This window comes from Semicossyphus pulcher, unplaced genomic scaffold (assembly GCF_022749685.1).
Source record: "Semicossyphus pulcher isolate SPU_LCO1_2020_fin unplaced genomic scaffold, fSemPul1.0.p SCAF_9, whole genome shotgun sequence".
Lineage (NCBI taxonomy): Eukaryota > Metazoa > Chordata > Actinopteri > Labriformes > Labridae > Semicossyphus > Semicossyphus pulcher.
In genome coordinates, this window is record NW_027211770.1 from 21,246,120 (window position 1) to 21,264,184 (window position 18,065).

Below are 18,065 nucleotides of genomic sequence, written 5' to 3' on the forward strand. Positions count from 1 at the left end.
TGTTTCACTTGCAGATATAGTTTAGAGATATAATTTTACCGTGAAGGTGAAAATGTTATAGTAAAATATTACACCGCAGAATATCTTTATTGTTTGTTTCGTATGTTAATATACTTCTGTTTGATTAAAGCTAAAATGTTGAACGTTTATTGAACGTAAGTTCTTTGATTGTCTATTACAGGAGAACATTGGCATGGGTTAAAGAAAACCCTTGCATCAACGCCAAACATTTCTACAAAACACATTAAACGAGAGCAAACATCTGCATAGGATAAAACAAGCAAGCAGGCTACACAGAGGCAATCAACTGTAAAAATAAGACAAATTCAAAGGCTTAAAATCTTAAACGAGATTTACATTATAAAAACTTATATCTATAATAAATATGAAAGAACAATACAAATGTGCATTACTGGAACTGAATTCTCAAATGCTCATACACTGGGAATAGACTGTTCAATAAGGTTGGAGACATCTTGTGTACAGAAGTTATTTTTGGAATGAAAAATATGAACAAACAATTTGTTGTTTTTTTATAAGAGGGAGAAATATTCATATATTTTGATAATATTTAATACATAGGAACTTTTGGCAAATAATAAAAGGTATAATAGGCTGTAGAAAAGAGATTAGTTTGAAACATGACTGGACCAATAATTGTTGTTATTCCAGCAGGTCACCACATGGGGGCACTGCTACACCGCTGTCACATTTGTTTCTATTAAAGGGTTAATCTCTGAAAACTATCATGCGCTAGTAAACTGGTTTGCTACACTTGTATCGCTCTGGTACAGTAGGCCTACCTGTCAGGCCAAAAATCCAATATTTTGCGCATTCCTGCGAAAACAACAGCAAAAAAGTGTGGGGAACAGAGACGAGGTAGGCAGGAGGGGAGGGGAGGGGAGGTGGGAGGAGAATTACACCGTCTAACTTTGAAGGAGGTTGATCCGCGAAGGGCCTTTAAAAAGCGGAGAGTACATGTGTGGATGTCTGCCGTGAGTCAGTCAGTGGAGTTCACTGAACCGTCGCGAGGAGACGTTTCCGCCCACAAGAAAGATGGCGGCTCCCTTGCTGGAGAATCTGTCGGAGTCCTTAGGTTCCCCGGAGCCAGCGGTTCGACTTATTTTATCTATTTTAATCGGTGAGTTTCGCTTTACGAATAAGTTACAAGGTATTCTAGTAGCTAGCCGTAATGGCAGCCGCCCCAGTGACAGGTTTGAACGCTGAACTGCTCTCATAGCTCTGTGTAACTGTTAACTTCCACTCACTGCTAACATGACGCTCAGTCAGGCACCAACTGTGACACATAGCTACAGGCTGCAAACCGGTTGTTTTGGTCTACTACTGTGTTGTTAGCTAAGCCGAATATTTATCCTAATAAATCAATCACGGGCTTCCCCGGACCTACAGATTTATTTCCAGACAGCTTGTGATTTAAAGGCACACACATTTAAACCTGTGTTCCCTGCAAAACATCATCACAAGGCTCACTTATTGCTGACATGAAGGGGGTCTTGTATGCTGTCACCCTTATTTAATTCATGTCCTTGCTAATTGGCGGACAAACTAACAAAGTAGACATTTAGGGCAAGTGAGCTGAGCAAAACATCTAAATACGCCCTTCTCCAGTTAGCTAAAATTGTCTGTGATCTGTAGGATTAGCATAATAGTATGAGACTGGTGTGTTGGTGAAAATAATAGCCTCAATGTTGTTGGGGGAGGGATGTGCTTTGACAAGGAGACAGGGCACAGGCTGCCAAAATATGTCCCCCAACCCTCCATTTTCCACTCAGTTGAGTAGAGGGGAGACAAACCGACTCTAACTTGGTTAATAATGTTGGAACGAGGCCACAGTTCAATGTGACTTTTAAATAAATTGAAGATAAGTTAAGTTAAGATCTTCTTGTAGTAGCTTGCAACACGTAGCATTACGTTAGGAGAAGTGGGTCGGGGTGTTAGGGGTGTGCGTGTGTACGGTGTGGGGGAGGACGCCCTCCACGCTGCCCTCTCTGAACTTTGATCTGACACGTCAGTTTTTCTCTCCATGTCGCCTCACACCAACAATTCAATTGTCATAAAGTGGCCGCTAAAATCAGCCTTTGGTTGGCTAAAGCCTGAAACCCTCCAGTCAGCCTGTTGTACTCCCCTTGTCACAGTGTTGCTTAATGTGCGTTGCATAATATTGCATAGTAACTGCCTTCACCTGCAACACTGGAGCCTGAAATAACAGGTGGTTTCCCCTTCTGTGATTTATGCTTTTGTTAGCCAACTGCTTTACCAGAGTACGGCCACATACTGTTTGGTTCAGAACAGCTATGTGCGAGATTTATTGCAGTGCAAAAGTTTTTTTATAAAGAACAAGAGTGGGGTTGTTGCCCAAAAATCCCATTTAAAAAAGGCTTAAACATGTCTCTGAATAATTTTGTACTTAGTGAAAAGAAGAGGAAATTATAGCTTCAGTTTTTTAAAACAACAGTACCAGAACAAACTTAGTGTGCTAGTTTTAAGATGTGCAAATGAATATAGGCTATACACAGCAGCAGGATGGAGCATGTCGGCCTGGCTCAAAATAAACTACTGTGCCCCTTTTAATCTTTATGAAGGAACATGTCACCCGGTGTGACAGATTGGCCTCAGCGCGTGTGTTTAGTGTTTGTACAACACTGGAGGTCAATGGAATAAGCTATAGCTACACCAACAATACTTGCTACATAGAAAAAGTCAATGTTTATTTTAGGTGTTCATTGGATTTGTTGACGGTATAAAGGACATAGTTAAGTATAAAAAATCACTCCCTTTGCCCTCTTAAGTAGCCCAGTAGAAGTAGACTTTGCATTAATGATCAAATATGAGTGTGCTGGCCCCGCCCCACAATCTAGTAATTATAAGATTATTTCCAACCCCAGGAAGGACAAAGGTGCAGGGGCATCTCATGCATTGAAAAGAGTTAAGTCAAATAGAGGCAAAGTCCCTGGCCTTTCATTTGATCACCATGGGACCTATGATGTTTTGAATGAATTTAAAGGATCATTTTGCATGTCAAGAAAGTAGCAGTTTGATATGTCAAAGTGTCAAACTGAACCGGCTTACCCTATGTGAAAACGATTTTCACCATGACCACTGATGAGTGTTCTTTGCTTAGTCACACGAAGGAGCGTTATCTTTCTCCTTGAGATGCCAGACCTGCAGCCACACCAAAGGCACTAATATGCTGTTGTGTGTGCCAGTAGGTTTATACCACAAGGTCAGTGTTGATATAAAGAGTTGTCAACAGTGGCTGGCAAAGCTGATATGAAGTCACATTCTGGCGCGCCTTTAACATTTACTTTCTCTGTGTTTGTGTGTGTCTCTCCTGCAGGGTATCCCTGTGCTCTGGTGTACCGGCGCTTCTTGTTCTACCAACCTGCCACAGTTATACACTTGTTCCACGCGCTCTCCGGACTCGCTCTAGCAGCTTTCAACTTTGGTGAGATGAAGCGGGGGGGATGAAGCGGCCTGTGTTGGGAATGAAAAGACTGCATAGACATAAATATGACATTTTTCATGTATAACTTTGTTCCATTATGATTGTTTGTTTTTATAATCGTCTCTCAGTTCGTACTGGCACTTTTTGAATTCTGCATTGAGGTGTGTTACTGTGTTTCTTATGTGTTTGTGTATGAGACTAAATGGGGACCTGATAACCAAATTATCTTTTTATTTACATTGTTTACACTCACACAGTGTTGACATTGTTTGTGAGCACCACCGACAAACTGAGTCGCTTCAAGCTAAGTTCAGCTGGTTTAACCAGCAGTGGTGGAATAGAAAGAAGTCAGTGTTTAAAGAGCTAAACCGAGTGATGGGAGTCCCAAAGAAGTCATTATTAGCCCAAACGTTTACTGAATCAGATGTTTGCATCAGTTAAGTAAATACTGTAAGTCATTTTTTGCTTGCACCAAATACACCTTTCTCTACTGCTTGGAAAATGTGATTTGCTGCTGTCAGAGCACAAAAGAACATCTGTGTTCAGGATACTAAAAAAACGTGCCCACTGTTGAAATTATGTTTTAGTCTTTGAGCCAAAAGTCACTCTGAGTCACGTCTAAAACTCGTCTTGAGTCCACATCTTGCGCTGTCACTGCTCATTCAAATTCTACTTAAAACCCTCCACAACTTATTTCTATAAATACAGACACATTTCTGTTGTGAATCGATTGCTTTGTACTGATAAATGAGGGATTTGTCGTATACTTAGAAACTAAATGTGATCTTGGAAGCAGCCGGGTGTAATCAATCTTTGACTCACATATTTAATGAAAGCTGTAACCTCTGCCGGCTTTGAACAGAAAGCACCTTTGACACATTAAGTCAGGAACAGAGTGGCAGAGGGCCGAAAGGCTTTTCAGGGGCATGAATCATCAACTATTGTTGAGTCATTTCTGGGTACATCAGGAAGGAAATGTGGTTTTTAACTGACATTGGCAGCAGTTTGAACAAGTAAGGATCTGAAGGTTGTTTGTATAAACGTAGGCCAGACTCTGTTCCTGGGAGGCTTAATTAACAGTACATTGAGTAATTTACAGGCTGCATTTAACGATTATTATCATTGATTCATCTGCAGATACTTTCGCTTTCCATTTGTTGTTGATTCTATAACACGATGGAATATAATGAGAACCAGGAGCCCGTTTCAGATGACTTGTTTTGTCCCACTAACAGTCCAAAACCCAAAGGCTGCAAAGATTCATCTCTTAGTTGATAAACAAGAAGTTAATTGGCATCGGTCTCCCTCTTAATTAATGCTCATTTTCCAAAGTAAATAAAACATTTGCTTGTTCCAGCTTCTCAAATGTAAATGTTATATTTTCTATCACATATGGTTTAAAACCTTATGTAATAAAAGAATAGATTTTGTTGTGCTTTGGTAAATTATAACACGCATATTTGTGATATTTTCTAGACAAAACATTTAGCCCCGCCCAATCTATAATAAACAAGTTGCTGAAAAATAATGTTGATTTCTCACCAAAAAACTTTCCTGTAAATCAACTTATTAACACAACTAATTGCTCACCAAGAGGGCAAATGTATTTCTCTAAATTGATGACATTAGTATTAATAATTAAGATGAAAGGATGAATGATGAAGCGGATGAGTGTTGCCCGCTGGAGTAAACACTAACTGCTAACATTGATCTCTCTCTTCTCTTTATTCTGTTGTGGCTGCACTCGGATTTTACAGCAGGTCTGTTGCTTTTATCTTTCTCCTCGTGGAATTCTTTCTCTTCCAACCCTCTTTGAAAACCCATTTCCAAGCGGGCCGTGTATCATGGATTTGCCTTGTTGTTCTCACTCCATCTCTGCCAATACTGAAGTGTGGAGGGAAAATGCTGCTGTCATGTCCAGTTCCTACAGGTCACACTCGACTGCACTCACCATCCCCCCCCATCTCTCTCTGTCCATCTCTCTCCCAGGCGCTCAGCTCTGTCACTCCGCAGTATGCATCCTTGTCCAATTCCTGATGCTGAGGCTCATGGGAAGGACGGTAACGACTGTCCTGAGCAGCTTTACCTTTCAGATGGTGAGGTGTCCCACTCTTCTCTCTCTTTTCCCCATGTCTCCAGGCTCACTTTGTAGAATTAGCTGCCTTTAGACTTGTACTGCGGTGGTGCAGGTACTTCCTGCCAGTTTGTCTGCAGAGTCCTACATCTGCACTTTCTTTTATTTGTTGTGTTGATGCCTAAAAACTGTTATGCCTAAAAACTTCCTTTTATTTGTTTTTGTAATTTCCTTATTTTTATTCTCCCCTCTTAAAGTTTCTGTCCCGTAAAACTGTCCTCTCTCTTCCTGTAGGTTTACCTGCTGGCAGGTTATTACTACACAGCGACAGAGGAGTATGACATCAAATGGACTATGCCTCATTGTGTCCTCACTCTCAAACTTGTTGGTGAGTCATCTTCAGACACACTTCTCTCCAACTGTGTCATAAAAGCAGATGACTTCTCCCTGTGGTTGATTTGACATCTTCCTCTTACTATTGACGTCTCCCTCTGAACTCTAGTGAACCATTAACCCACTGATAAACTGCGGACTCATCCTTTGCTTGCTTTAAGTTGTTCATTCTAATGATCATGACTGCAATAGTCGGCCTAACATAGTTTGTGACACCTTTTTCTGATTGCAGGGTTGGCATTTGATTTCTATGACGGCGGGAAGGAAGCAGTAAGTTGGTTGATCTCTTTTGCTGTCGCCTGCTTGCTCATTCGTCAATATGTTGATGTCCTCTGTCTTTGACTGCTCTCTGTTTGAGTTTGGCTTGTTGTTTATCTCTGTTGGCTCTTGTAGTTGTCAGTGCTCAGTTCTTTTTTCATACTGTCATGAGTGAAAGAGTTTAAGATCAGGGTTTTTATTTAAAGAATATCTGGTCATTTTAACCACCAACAAGTAAATAACTTTTAAAAAATGTGCAGCAAGGAGCACATACATTCAGTTACTCAGTGAAGTCACCTCACTAAATGAGTACCACAACACAACAATAGGGCTTTTTACACTGCCAGTTCAAGGCGGGATTATTATGTTACGTTCCGTCTTCTATGTGAAACGCACGGAGGTGGAGTGGTTCGGGCGAAGTCGTTCCGCCTCTGAGCCGGCATCGGAGGTAGTAACAGAGCCGAAACGGCGTCTGTGTAAACCGCAGAGCCGGCAGGGCGGAACAGCGCTGTGTGTGAATTTGAAGCACGCGCTGTTTTTTTTACACCTCGCGCACGTTTTGCTTCCGGAACGCTATTTAAAAACACACACTGGGGCGGCTTTACGCCGGCGTTGCGGGGTCCAGTGTAGAATGACAAACATGGCATGAGGACGGAGCTTCGTTACGGCGCTGAGGCGGAACCGCAGGCTAATGACTTAAACATGGCTGTATGTAAAGATGACATTGAGTGATCGGCCAATTATTCTCTCAATTGATCAATTATTGATCGGTATATTGGCAGCGAAAGGTGCCCATTAGATACGTCAGGTTGTTGTATGTTCATTAAGAGCACAAATATATAAAGTTTACCATCTTTAATAACTGATATAAGCAGCAAATTTTCTCATAAGAGAAGCTTGAATCTCTCATTTCAGCTATAAAAATGATTGATGATAAATTCCCTGTCCATCTACTTTTTGATACATAGGCTGATGATTTCAGCTCCACACGCAGATATTCAAACAGGTGTGTCGGAGAATAAGTGAATAACTATGTTGGTGATGAAACATAGTTAGTCCAATAAATGAGCGGTGTGTGGGAGTACATTTTTGTCACTTTGACTCATAACCGACCATAACATGTTAGACGCCAAAATAAAGTTACTCGAAACAAGCTTAATTTATTTATTTAGTTAATGTTTATTTGTATAGGGACAAGTATGAAGCATGTAAACCACACACTACAGCATTTACACTCACTGGCCACTTCAGTACACCTGAAAAATCTAAAGTAATCCAATACACCAATAAGATTTGCTTTCATGTTGCCTGTAATGTACAGGCTTTTTGTAAGCTGTCACAGAGGTGTTAATTCAATGATATTTCAGCGTCAAGGTCATAATTAGTGGTGGGGCTTCACTGAGCTGCTTTATATTCAGAGGTGTTTATAATACTCTGCCCCCTCATTTATGCAACAAAAAATTAGAGACACAGTTCAATATAATTTAGTTCAGTACAACACCATCTTTAACTTTGGCCTCAGTATTAAACATCATTGAATTTACACACCGACTCTCAACAAAACAAAAGTCAACAAAAACTAAACTTCATAAAAGCAGAATCCAGGGCAGGGCTGTTGTATTGAACTGCATTAGATTGTACAGGTGTGCCTAATGAAGTGGCCGGTGAGTGTATAGCCTTGGCTAATTTGCATGGCCCGTCCCTAGATGGGCCAAAATCAACAGCAAATACACAAGAAACGGTACAAAACAGACTCGACAGCAATAAAACGGATATATGGGATACAAAATATCCGACAGTAAAACCAGCTGTAAAACAGGAAGCACAAAATCAAACATGACTATGCGACTGAGCCGTCTTCAAAAACGGTTTCAGTTGGAGTTTAAAACTGGAAATCAAACATGTAACTTAACTTAGCATTAAGTAGGTTGAAACACCAGGCAAGCTGGATGCAAATCCTCCCGCTAAACTACTAAAATGTTGCGAAACTACCAAAACAACAGGACAAGCAACCCGAGGGAGTGAAACCAAGTCGCATAACAAAAGGGCTATGTGATCTTCCTTCTTCCTTTAATATGTAAAATGTATGTCAGCCAGTTTGGGCGCTCTCTCTCTATATATATTAAAAAACAGGATAATCTTGAACAGAGGTTAATCAGGACACAACAAAGGGCAAAGACACGCCGGGTGAGGTTTAACGTAGGAGTGGGCAGGGAGGATTTTTCATGAGTGACTTCATTACATTGAAACAAACTTGTAGCCTTTCCCACAGTGACAGAGTACAAGTGAAGCTATTCAAGAGATAGAAACGATACTAATCTCTTAGTGTTGACCAACTTTAATCCTTACTTTGCTCCATTAAGACATTTGTCAGTCGTTGTGTTTCTGGCTTCCTCTTTCCACCTTTCGCTCGGCTCATCCACACTGAGCTTGGTTCCTGTCTGCTACAGCTAGCATGTTTGTAACCGCTTCCCCTTCTGTGGCTTTATATCATTTTTATTCTAATGAGTTATAAGGCTGTGCTTTTCATTCTGCCTGATCTTTCTGCGTAAAAACGTGTACATCTTCTCTCATGTGGTTTGTGTTTGAAATGAATGCTAAGGGTCACTGTTCAGGACACAGTTTACAGCCTGCAGTCATATCACAGTACTTAGTCCGTCATATTGCGTCTGTGGTCAAATTGTTAAAAGAACGCTTTGTTAGCGAGCGCATCAGCAAGCTTTTAAACAGCCTCTCTGACCTTTTCTGTTCTGCTTCACTCCCTTCATCCCTCTTTCATTTGCTCTTCTTCTCTCGTCGTCTTTTTCCTCTCTTATTCTGAAACCCCAGTCCCAGCTGAGTTCAGAGCAGAAGACCGCCGCCCTGCCGTCTGTGCCCTCTCTGCTCGAGGTGTGCGGCTTCTCATACTTCTACGGCGGCTTCCTGGTGGGCCCCCAGTTTACACTCCGCAGCTACCAGAGGCTGGTGGCGGGGGAGCTCACCGACTGCCCCGGAAAACCTCCGAACAGGTGAGAGGGCGAGAAAATGAAAAGATAAATGAGCTGAACACTATCTTTATTATATCTCTGTGAAATAAGTGTCAAAGCCCCGCAGTCGACATTATTACCTTCCCTTATGTCTTGCTCCTCCAGTGTTATTCCGGCTACAAAGAGGTTTGCTCTTGGATTTCTCTGCCTGACGATATATGCAATATTTAGTCCCTATTACCCCGACAGCTACTACTTGACAGATGAGTACGAGGTGAGGACGACAATGTGGACACAAATAATCAAGTTATGTTTCTAAAAGTCTTTTTTTATGGTCTGAAATGTAAAACTCTGTCCTTCCTACAGGCTCAGCCTTTCTGGTATCGCTGTGTGTTCATACTCCTCTGGGCTAAAATCATCTTGTATAAATACGTCAGCTGTTGGGTTATAGCGGTGAGTAACCTCTTAATTTGCAAACATGTGGAGTAAACAGCTCCCTGATTTGCCTCCCAAACACCAGAACATTGACACGCTAGCTTTCTGTGAGAGCACGTTGACAGTGAAGCTCCGCCCTTTAGATACCTTCCCAGCTATGACGTTCTGCGAATGTTACGTGTGATGTTCTGGTAATGTTTTGAGCGGGAAGTTTGTTCCTTTTAATAGCAGGAGAATGTTCTCTGAAAACATTTTCAGAAAGTTGCAGTGAGAATGTTCAAATCACATTTCAGGAACGTTTAAATCACGTTCTGATAATTGAGGCCGTACTAACATCATGAAAAGATCCTCAGAATGTTCCAGAAAGCATGTTCTACCTTTGTTTTTATGTAATATTGAGCAAATGTTTTATAAAAGGCGTTCTGACATCCCAGGCCTCAATAACATCCTGAAAATATCTCCAGAATGTTGCAGTTAAAACGTTTTGACAATGTTATGGGAACGTTTCCTGCTAGCTGGGTTCACATACATGCATGATGGCACGCCCTGATCAGCCCAGGTTCATAGGTACAGTCCCAGTTTATCAGGTTCTTGTGCTTCGTGGTGTGATCTTGCATAACCACATGGTTAAAGTGACGTGTGTTTTGTGTCTTGCAGGAGGGCGTGTGTATACTATCTGGACTGGGCTATAACGGCGTAGTGGATGGTGAGCACCGGTGGGATGCCTGCGCCAACATGAAGGTGTGGCTCTTTGAGACCACGCCGCTCTTCGGAGGAACCATCTCTTCCTTCAACATCAACACAAACGCCTGGGCTGCCAGGTCAGTGTGCAGCCTGAAATCTGTGACGGCCTCTGGCTTGTGCTCAAAGGGTTGTTGTGTAGGTTAAATATTTACTTAGATGATTACAGTGAAGTAGAGGGGATTACAGTTCAATCCGTGCGTTTGTGGCGTTGCTTCACACAGAGCTAGCAGCCTGCTTGTACTAACATCAGAGGAATCTTCACAGGAAGAAGGTTGGACTTCCTGGGAGGGGTTTAAAAGAAGTTTGTGGTTTCTAGAGGAGCAGTAGGCTGTGACATCATTTTATTATGACCACAGTGTGCAAAGCAATTTATTGAACATACAGTTTATTACATGGTCCATTTCAGCTGAATGCATTAGCTTCCTGGGCCTATTTTGACTTTCTATTATCCAAAACTGCATGAGACACAGAGGGTGGAGGAGAGAGGGTGGAGGAGAGGAGAGACAGCTTTTAAAGTGGAAAGTAGAGAGCTCTGCAAAGGCCAATAGTCCAGTCTTCTACCATATTCAAACCTGCAGGTGCAACTGCGATATACAGCAAAACTATAAGACAAATGCGGTCGTGCAGTGCTGAAGCTTCATCGTCTCTGCTCTGCATTTATTAAGTACTTATAAACTGGAAAAATCCATAATCCTGCAGACAAACAAAGAGAACAGAAAACATTATATTATAATAACATTACTATATATAATATATTTGAGGTTTTATTGAGTTTTATTGAGTTTTATCACAAAGATATCCAACAACAACAAAACCAAAGAAAAACAAACAAACAAAAGGAACCGGCAGGAAACCTGGCAGACTCGCATAAGAAGGGCAATAATGTAGTTACAACAATGCAGTGTGCACTAGTTCACTACAAACAATTCAGATGTATTGTACCGGACCATCGGATTCACGATAAGGTTAGGTTGCTCCCTCCAGACATAAACTCACTAAAGCTATCACGATGTTCTTTAATCACGTCATTTCTTAAGTTCATTTGTTCCTTCCACATGTTCAGCGCAGGGGTTTGAGGCTCTTAGAATCATTCTAGTACAGGATATTAAGCCAGTTGTTAATACTCTAAATGCACATTCACTTTACTGTGGCACCAAGGTTGTGTCCCCAAGGAGACACAACCTTGGTGGTCTGGGAAGGTCACATTCCAACCATTTATCCACATAATCCAAAACACTCCCATAAAGAGCACGGAGCATTCCCATAAAGCGTGCATGTATGTGAGAACAGAAAACTTGACCTTGTTGGCAAAGACGGTAATATTTAAACAATGAAATAATAAACTATCAGCGCTGCCCGTATAGGTGAAATGTACTATAAAGCTGGCCCATGGAGCGCTTTCATGCCCTTGGTAGATAAAATCCAGATGTGACACTTTAAATGTTCTCATTGTTTGACCTACAAAGAAAAGTCTATTTATAGCCACGCATGCAGCACGTTTGATTCTCTTGGTTGGCACACATTTAAGCAGTTTAGCATTAAATGGGTTAAGTTTGATATTGTACTTGTTAAGCGTTCTACCTCTGGCAGACTGGTGTCTGTATAGAATAATAAACATGCAAGCTCTCTGAGGCCTTTATGTTCATACAATATACAGTAGCACTTTCAATCCGCAGGCTCGACTAATTAGTATGAGGAGGACAATGTTTGATGTATGGAGACGCTCCTTAAGGGGGTCAGTATGCTTCAAACAAACTAGTTTGTATAAAGTGTCCTATCAAGTACTGTTTATAGCTGCTTCAAATGGCAGCATGCAAACTCAGCCGCCGGCAATGACTTGTTCAATTTACAGTCTCTCCTCGAAGGCGTCCGCAGCGCTGCTGTTGAAGCATGAAAAAGGAGCGAAAGAGAGAAGTTAAAATGCGGCACACTTTCTCACCTTGGCACGCGGGCAGTCGCTGCTTTAAAAGAGCGTGCTCGACAGATTTTAGAAATTTACCCCAAATTCCGTAGCTGGTAAACGCTGTTAATGATCTGTGTTTTAAAGGCCATGGGCAAGGTTTTGGAAACACCAGAACATCGTGCACTTATTTGTCTGACCCTGACTCCAAGCTAATACTGCAGCTTTTCACGAGTGTGCTGTGAGGTCTGAGACACAAAACCAAATACAGGTTTGGGGATTGAAAACATAATGTGTGTGCACTCGTCTAAGATATTACAAAAACAAAGTCTGGGCCGGCATCGAATTGACAAGTACCCTTGTAGAAGATGTAAAGTTGTTGCACTGTTTTAATATAACCTCAGTTGCTATGCAACAACAACTTCCAGGTATGTGAGTGCTTGCCATGTAGGCAGTGATAGTTGATGCATTAAGCACTTGTGACTGCCCTCGTCTAGATTTGTAGTAAAAACATGAGATGATTTTTATAATTTTCACTGGTTTTTCTCTTCTTTTAAAGACATGTTTTCAAACGACTGAAGTTCCTCGGCAACAAGACCCTGTCTCATGTGACCACGCTCCTCTTTCTGACGATCTGGCACGGACATCACTCTGGATACATCCTGTGCTTCTCCATGGAGTTCTTCATCATCACAGTAGAGAGACAGGTATGCTACAGACGTAGGGCAGCAAGTGGAGGTTTAGAAACTAGAGGTAATTATGTGCAGGAAGCTGAAACCATATGGGTACTTATTTCATTAAATGTAGTTTATCTCCTTGTATTCTTCTCAATAAAAGCTAAATATGCACTTTGACTGCAGCATAGGAACCTGTTGTTTACTTTTTAACAAGAGACATTCTCCTCTTATTACTATTGATCAAATGCACCTCAGCGCTGAATGAACCTGTAATTAAATATTGACTAAAGTCACAATCTTTTATTGTATTATTGATTTATAACCATTGTGTAATATGTGTCTGACTGTGTGTGTGTGTATCTCTGTGTGTGTGTGTGTGAGACAGGCCCTGGCACTGGTGAGGGACAGTCCCTTGCTGACGAAGCTGGCCAACAGCGCGCTCTACCCTCTCATCTACGTAGTCCAGCAGTTTATCCACTGGCTCTTCATGGGCTACCCCCTCGTGCCATTCTGCCTCTTCACCTATGACAAATGGCTCAAGGTAACTCGCAGCACTCGGAGGCCGCACTGGTCAGACGATAAATATGTTTGATTAACATTAAACGTTTGGTATCAGAGTCCAGGTTTGAGGCAACAGGGAAGAGGACCCAAATATAGACCGCACAGTTTTAATTACAGAACGTTCAGAGTCAAAACAGCACTGTGTTGAGATTATATCAACCCGTTTGGGTGTGTTGAAATACAATCCACAGGCCTGTTTCCCCAAATTGTCAACATGCAGTCTGTACTTTGCAATGTGAGATTTTAATCTTTCATTTTCCTACATTTAACTAAACCAAACAAACACAAGAGCACACAAGATATGTTTTAGATTAATTCGACATTTGCTGTTTGAAACAGGATGTTACCGCCATATATGATCTGTGATGTAAGTGGTGTTTGCAAATCACTTCAGTTAAAACAGGCCCAAAAAATCCAGTTATAGATGGCTTATCAAACACCAAAACACTGAGCAGCTGTTTATCATACTGTGAAAGAGGATTTCACTCCTCTGCCGTTATCAGTCTGGCAATCATTTTTCATTTTGTCATGACGGATCAAGTCCAATCAAGTCAAATCATATCTTTATTTATAAAGCAGGAAATACAAGTTTGCCTCGAGAGGCTTTGCAATCCGTACAAGCATACAACACTCTTGTTTCATGTGAAGAATCACTCTCCAAAAGACTCTTTAAAGTGGGGAAAAGATTAAAGAAACCTCTTCAGGCGCCGGAGAGAAGAGGCAACGCTCCTCCAGACATGCAGTAATGTTGTGTGTTCAGAATAGACTGAGCTCCCAACAGTAAAATTACTACTTTTACTGCTGAATTATTGCGCAATATTTCACCAGGCACAGTAATCAGGAGAAATATGATATTCATGTTATAAAGGATCTACCAGGAATGTGCACCTGCCTGCGTTTGATCGGACAGTGCAGTGCTTTCTAGACATCGCGTTGCCTCTGTTGGGTCAGTGAGAACAATGAGGGGATTGTGGTTTTTTTCTTAATGTCTTTATGAACATGTCCCTAAAGTCACTTTACAGCCAGCAACAGCAAGGGAGTTTTCAATATGGAGGAAAGGATAACAGGAAGTGGAATAGTGATGGATTGAATGTGTCAGGTGGGTTACTTAGATGGTCTGGACACTGGGACTGGGAGAGGGGTTTATGCACCGGGGCTCGGTGAGGGACGTGAGAACCGACAGCAGGTTCAGGTGACTGACAGAGGTGGGAAACTCTGCACGATAGGATTGTTTACTCTGCAAATTATTTGGTAAAAGAATTATTCTTTTGGGTGAACAAACTGAATTTAATCACTTCCTGAAACGATCAGTTTAATTAGCTTTGATTCAAAGGAAGTTAAAGTGATAATCTTGAAGATTTTCATCTAAATAAATGTCTGTTAAGTCACTATCTATCGCTGAATGAGGTAACACAATGGTGATTGAGTCTGTGGCTCACTGATGAAAGCCTTTGCATTTGCAGTCTATAATATTATGATGGACTGGGTGTCTGTGGTGACATGCGCAGAAAAAAATCACAAGCGGCGCCCAGTTAGTGACACGTTTTCCATCACCCAGCAGTGGTTGGTCTGCCAGAGAGGGTGGCTGGTGCTAAGCGGCTGCTTTTCCGGTCTCTGCAAGTGTTGCGAGTAAAAAGTAATCTACTATGGCTGAACAAACAAAGAAAAGATCGATGATCAGATGAAGGCAAACAGTCTAAAAAGGAAAGCGACCGTCAGCCAGGAAAATCAAGAGTTACAACCGTAACAAAGCGAGCCAACCGTAGACGTCTGGTTATGTGGGACCAACTTTATGCGCCCAGAATTGCCTTTTATTGCCATTAGGTGCCGCCAAATAGAACGAAACCGAGACCTTCAAGGTTATATCTATAAATAAATGTCTGTTAAGTCACTATCTATCACACAACACAATGGTGACTGAGCCTATGGCCCACTGTTGGCAGCCTTTGCATTTGCAGCATATAGTATTATTATGGACTGGGTGTCTGGTGCGACATTTGCGGAAAAAAATCATCATTCGGCCTTGTGTCAGAACCATAGGCTGTATAAAAAGATGGACGACATGACCTAAAAGTGAAGCCAAAACATTTCGAGCGCCCCCTGCTGACTGGCTGCAGTATAGATCATCATCATCCATGTTAACAGATAGGACATGAGTCAAACTATAAAATCAAAATAAACATCAAATACATTTTTCTCAAACATGGTTTCTGTCATTATAGCTAGTTCTTATCATGCTGACTTATGTTCATTTTTCTGACAAGTTTATTTTTATTAGTTATTTGATGCTGTCAAAATGATGATTGACAGCTCTGTTGACAAATACGGCTCCTGCAGCCGATCTGGTCCGTATTGGCAGAGTGGAGGACGATCGGCGAGAGTAAACGTAACAAAAACAATCACTACAGTCATTGAAGTTTACATATCTGTGAACGTTAACCTCAGACCAACACACAGAAGCTGTTCTGCTGTTAAATCGACAGTGTGCGGGATTTTCTGTAAGTTAAGTGTGTGTTTGGGTTAGCGGAAGTGGCTATGGCCTCCCCACCCGCCGATCTCTACTGCGCAGTCTCTGGCCCCAAATGACGTCACCATCGCAAGATGGCAGCGCCTATCATGGGGGCTGTTTTGGCATCAATTCCATACAATAAGAGCGGATGGAGACGCGTGTCCATACAGTCACCAGTGAGAAGCACTAGTGGTAGTTTCAGTTAAGCACTGAACAATTCAGTAAACAAAGTCTTTTAATGAACAGATTCTAATGATTCACTTCACCAAAAAAAAATGCTTGGCCCATCCTCAGTGTACAGATGGTGTGGAGACAGAACAGGTATTTTAATAACATTCAGATGCATACCAGGATTTTAATTGGATTGTTCTCACCTTTTGTTTTTCAGGTGTATTCGTCCATCTATTTCTGCGGTCACGTTTTCTTCCTCGTAGCCTTTTTAAGCATGCCATACCTCCGTCAGGCGCTGGTGCCTAAGAAAGAGCGGAGCCAGACGAAGCAGGATTAAAACTTGGTACTAAGACTCGGCATGGTAAGTTGTTGTCTGTATTTATCTTTTTGTTTCGACAACAATGTGACAAATCTGCTGTAGGTGAATGATTCAAAGTATCTCTGTGTTTCCGTACAGGTCCGTCTAAGGCTGAATATCCACTGAAGGGAACTGTGACTTTCAAGGAGCAGAATGGAAAATATTTTAAGGCCTTTAGTAATATATATATATATATATATATGTCCATGTAAAAATAAATTTCTATATATTTTTGTGTTTTAAATGGGAGGGTGTTTTTATAAACATTTTGAGAAATGTTTACAGGAAATGACCATCGTGCCACATGGGGTAATTGTGAGCCAATCAGGGGTGATTTCCTGTCTGTTTTATTTTCTTCTTCTTTTTTTAAAAAAGAAATGTTGGACTTTGAGAACTTGAGAGACTTTCATGCTGTCGACACAGAATTGCACTCACCAGTCACGGGTTCAGAGTCTGCCATTGGCTCAGATGTGTTTTTTTTTTTCCTTCCTTAGTTTCATTTCTGTCTCACATCACCCACATTTGAGCAGCAAGTTTCCACAGGAGGTTAAAGCACAGCGCCCGCGTATGTGGCACTTTCTAATGTAATAACACAAAAAGGCATACAGCTTTCTGCAGAACACAGAAAATAATGATAACAATAATAATAGTAATCAAAGGGGTTGTTTTTTGCAAATGGCTGCCGGTGGTTATACAAGCACTGTAAATCACACACTGAACACTAACCCCCGAGTCCAAATGGCCTTGTATTAATGAATGTTTTTGTAGTACTTTTGTTCTGGTTTTAATTTGATTTGTGATGAAAAAAAGACTTGATTTTATAGAGTTTTAACAGCTTTTATGAAAAAGAACATTTTGTAGCTTTGGATAAGATTTCATGAATGACTTTGCATTGTTCTCCTGCCTTTTCCTCGTTTGACGTTTCCGTTTTTTGTACCCTCTTGTTCTCCCTCTGCTCGGCTCTGACATACACTAATGTGAAAGTGAATGATTTCATAAGGAGACTTGCTCACTGCCCAACAATACAGCCACTTCAGTAATTTTCCTCCTATTCACTTTTATCTCCATTAATATTGGGCTGTTTATGAATCGAGGATTTTTCTCATTTTGAAACTGGAAGCAACAAGACAAACCAAACAACCGAGTGAGGTAAAATCCACTTTCGTGTTTCACCTACGGCCTGTTTCTTCTGTTTCTAACAGCAGGCGGTGATTTACAAGAGCGTGAAGTAGACGCATCCCATCCCACCGTGGGAATGCCTCTTTACTTTAAATGAATTATTTCTGGGGCGGGAGGCTGGATTGTCTGATCCATGGCGTGCTGGAGGAGGAAGGCCGCCCAGCACACATACATGGAGCGGACGAACCTCACTGTAGCAACAGCCCAGATTTTTGCTAATATTTATACATGACATGGTGATTATTAATTGATGTGAATTGCTATTTCAAGAGACTACTTTTTGCCTTATTCTTACCAAATGTACAAAGGAAAAGCGAACTTTGGATGAAGGGGAATATTTGTGGGGTGGGGAGGGGGTGATTTTCAAATACAAT

The 18,065-nt window shown here is 41.4% G+C and overlaps 1 protein-coding gene across 2 annotated transcripts; it reads left to right on the plus strand.

The window, feature by feature from the left end:
- The first annotated feature begins 931 nt into the window (after positions 1–931).
- Positions 932–18,035, plus strand: lpcat3 (lysophosphatidylcholine acyltransferase 3). Of its 2 annotated transcripts, XM_069656104.1 has the most exons (13): positions 932–1,141; positions 3,359–3,466; positions 5,456–5,562; positions 5,835–5,928; positions 6,166–6,203; positions 9,021–9,199; positions 9,323–9,431; positions 9,524–9,610; positions 10,250–10,413; positions 12,796–12,943; positions 13,299–13,454; positions 16,372–16,515; positions 16,612–18,035. In XM_069656104.1, the coding sequence occupies exons 1-12, from the start codon at positions 1,057–1,059 to the stop codon at positions 16,489–16,491; spliced, it is 1,395 nt and encodes a 464-aa protein (XP_069512205.1). In that variant the 5' UTR covers positions 932–1,056; the 3' UTR covers positions 16,492–16,515; positions 16,612–18,035. The 2 variants fall into 2 exon arrangements, with proteins under 2 accessions (XP_069512205.1, XP_069512206.1); XM_069656105.1 differs by lacking the exons at positions 932–1,141; positions 3,359–3,466 and adding an exon at positions 5,138–5,226.
- The last annotated feature ends 30 nt before the right edge of the window (positions 18,036–18,065 follow it).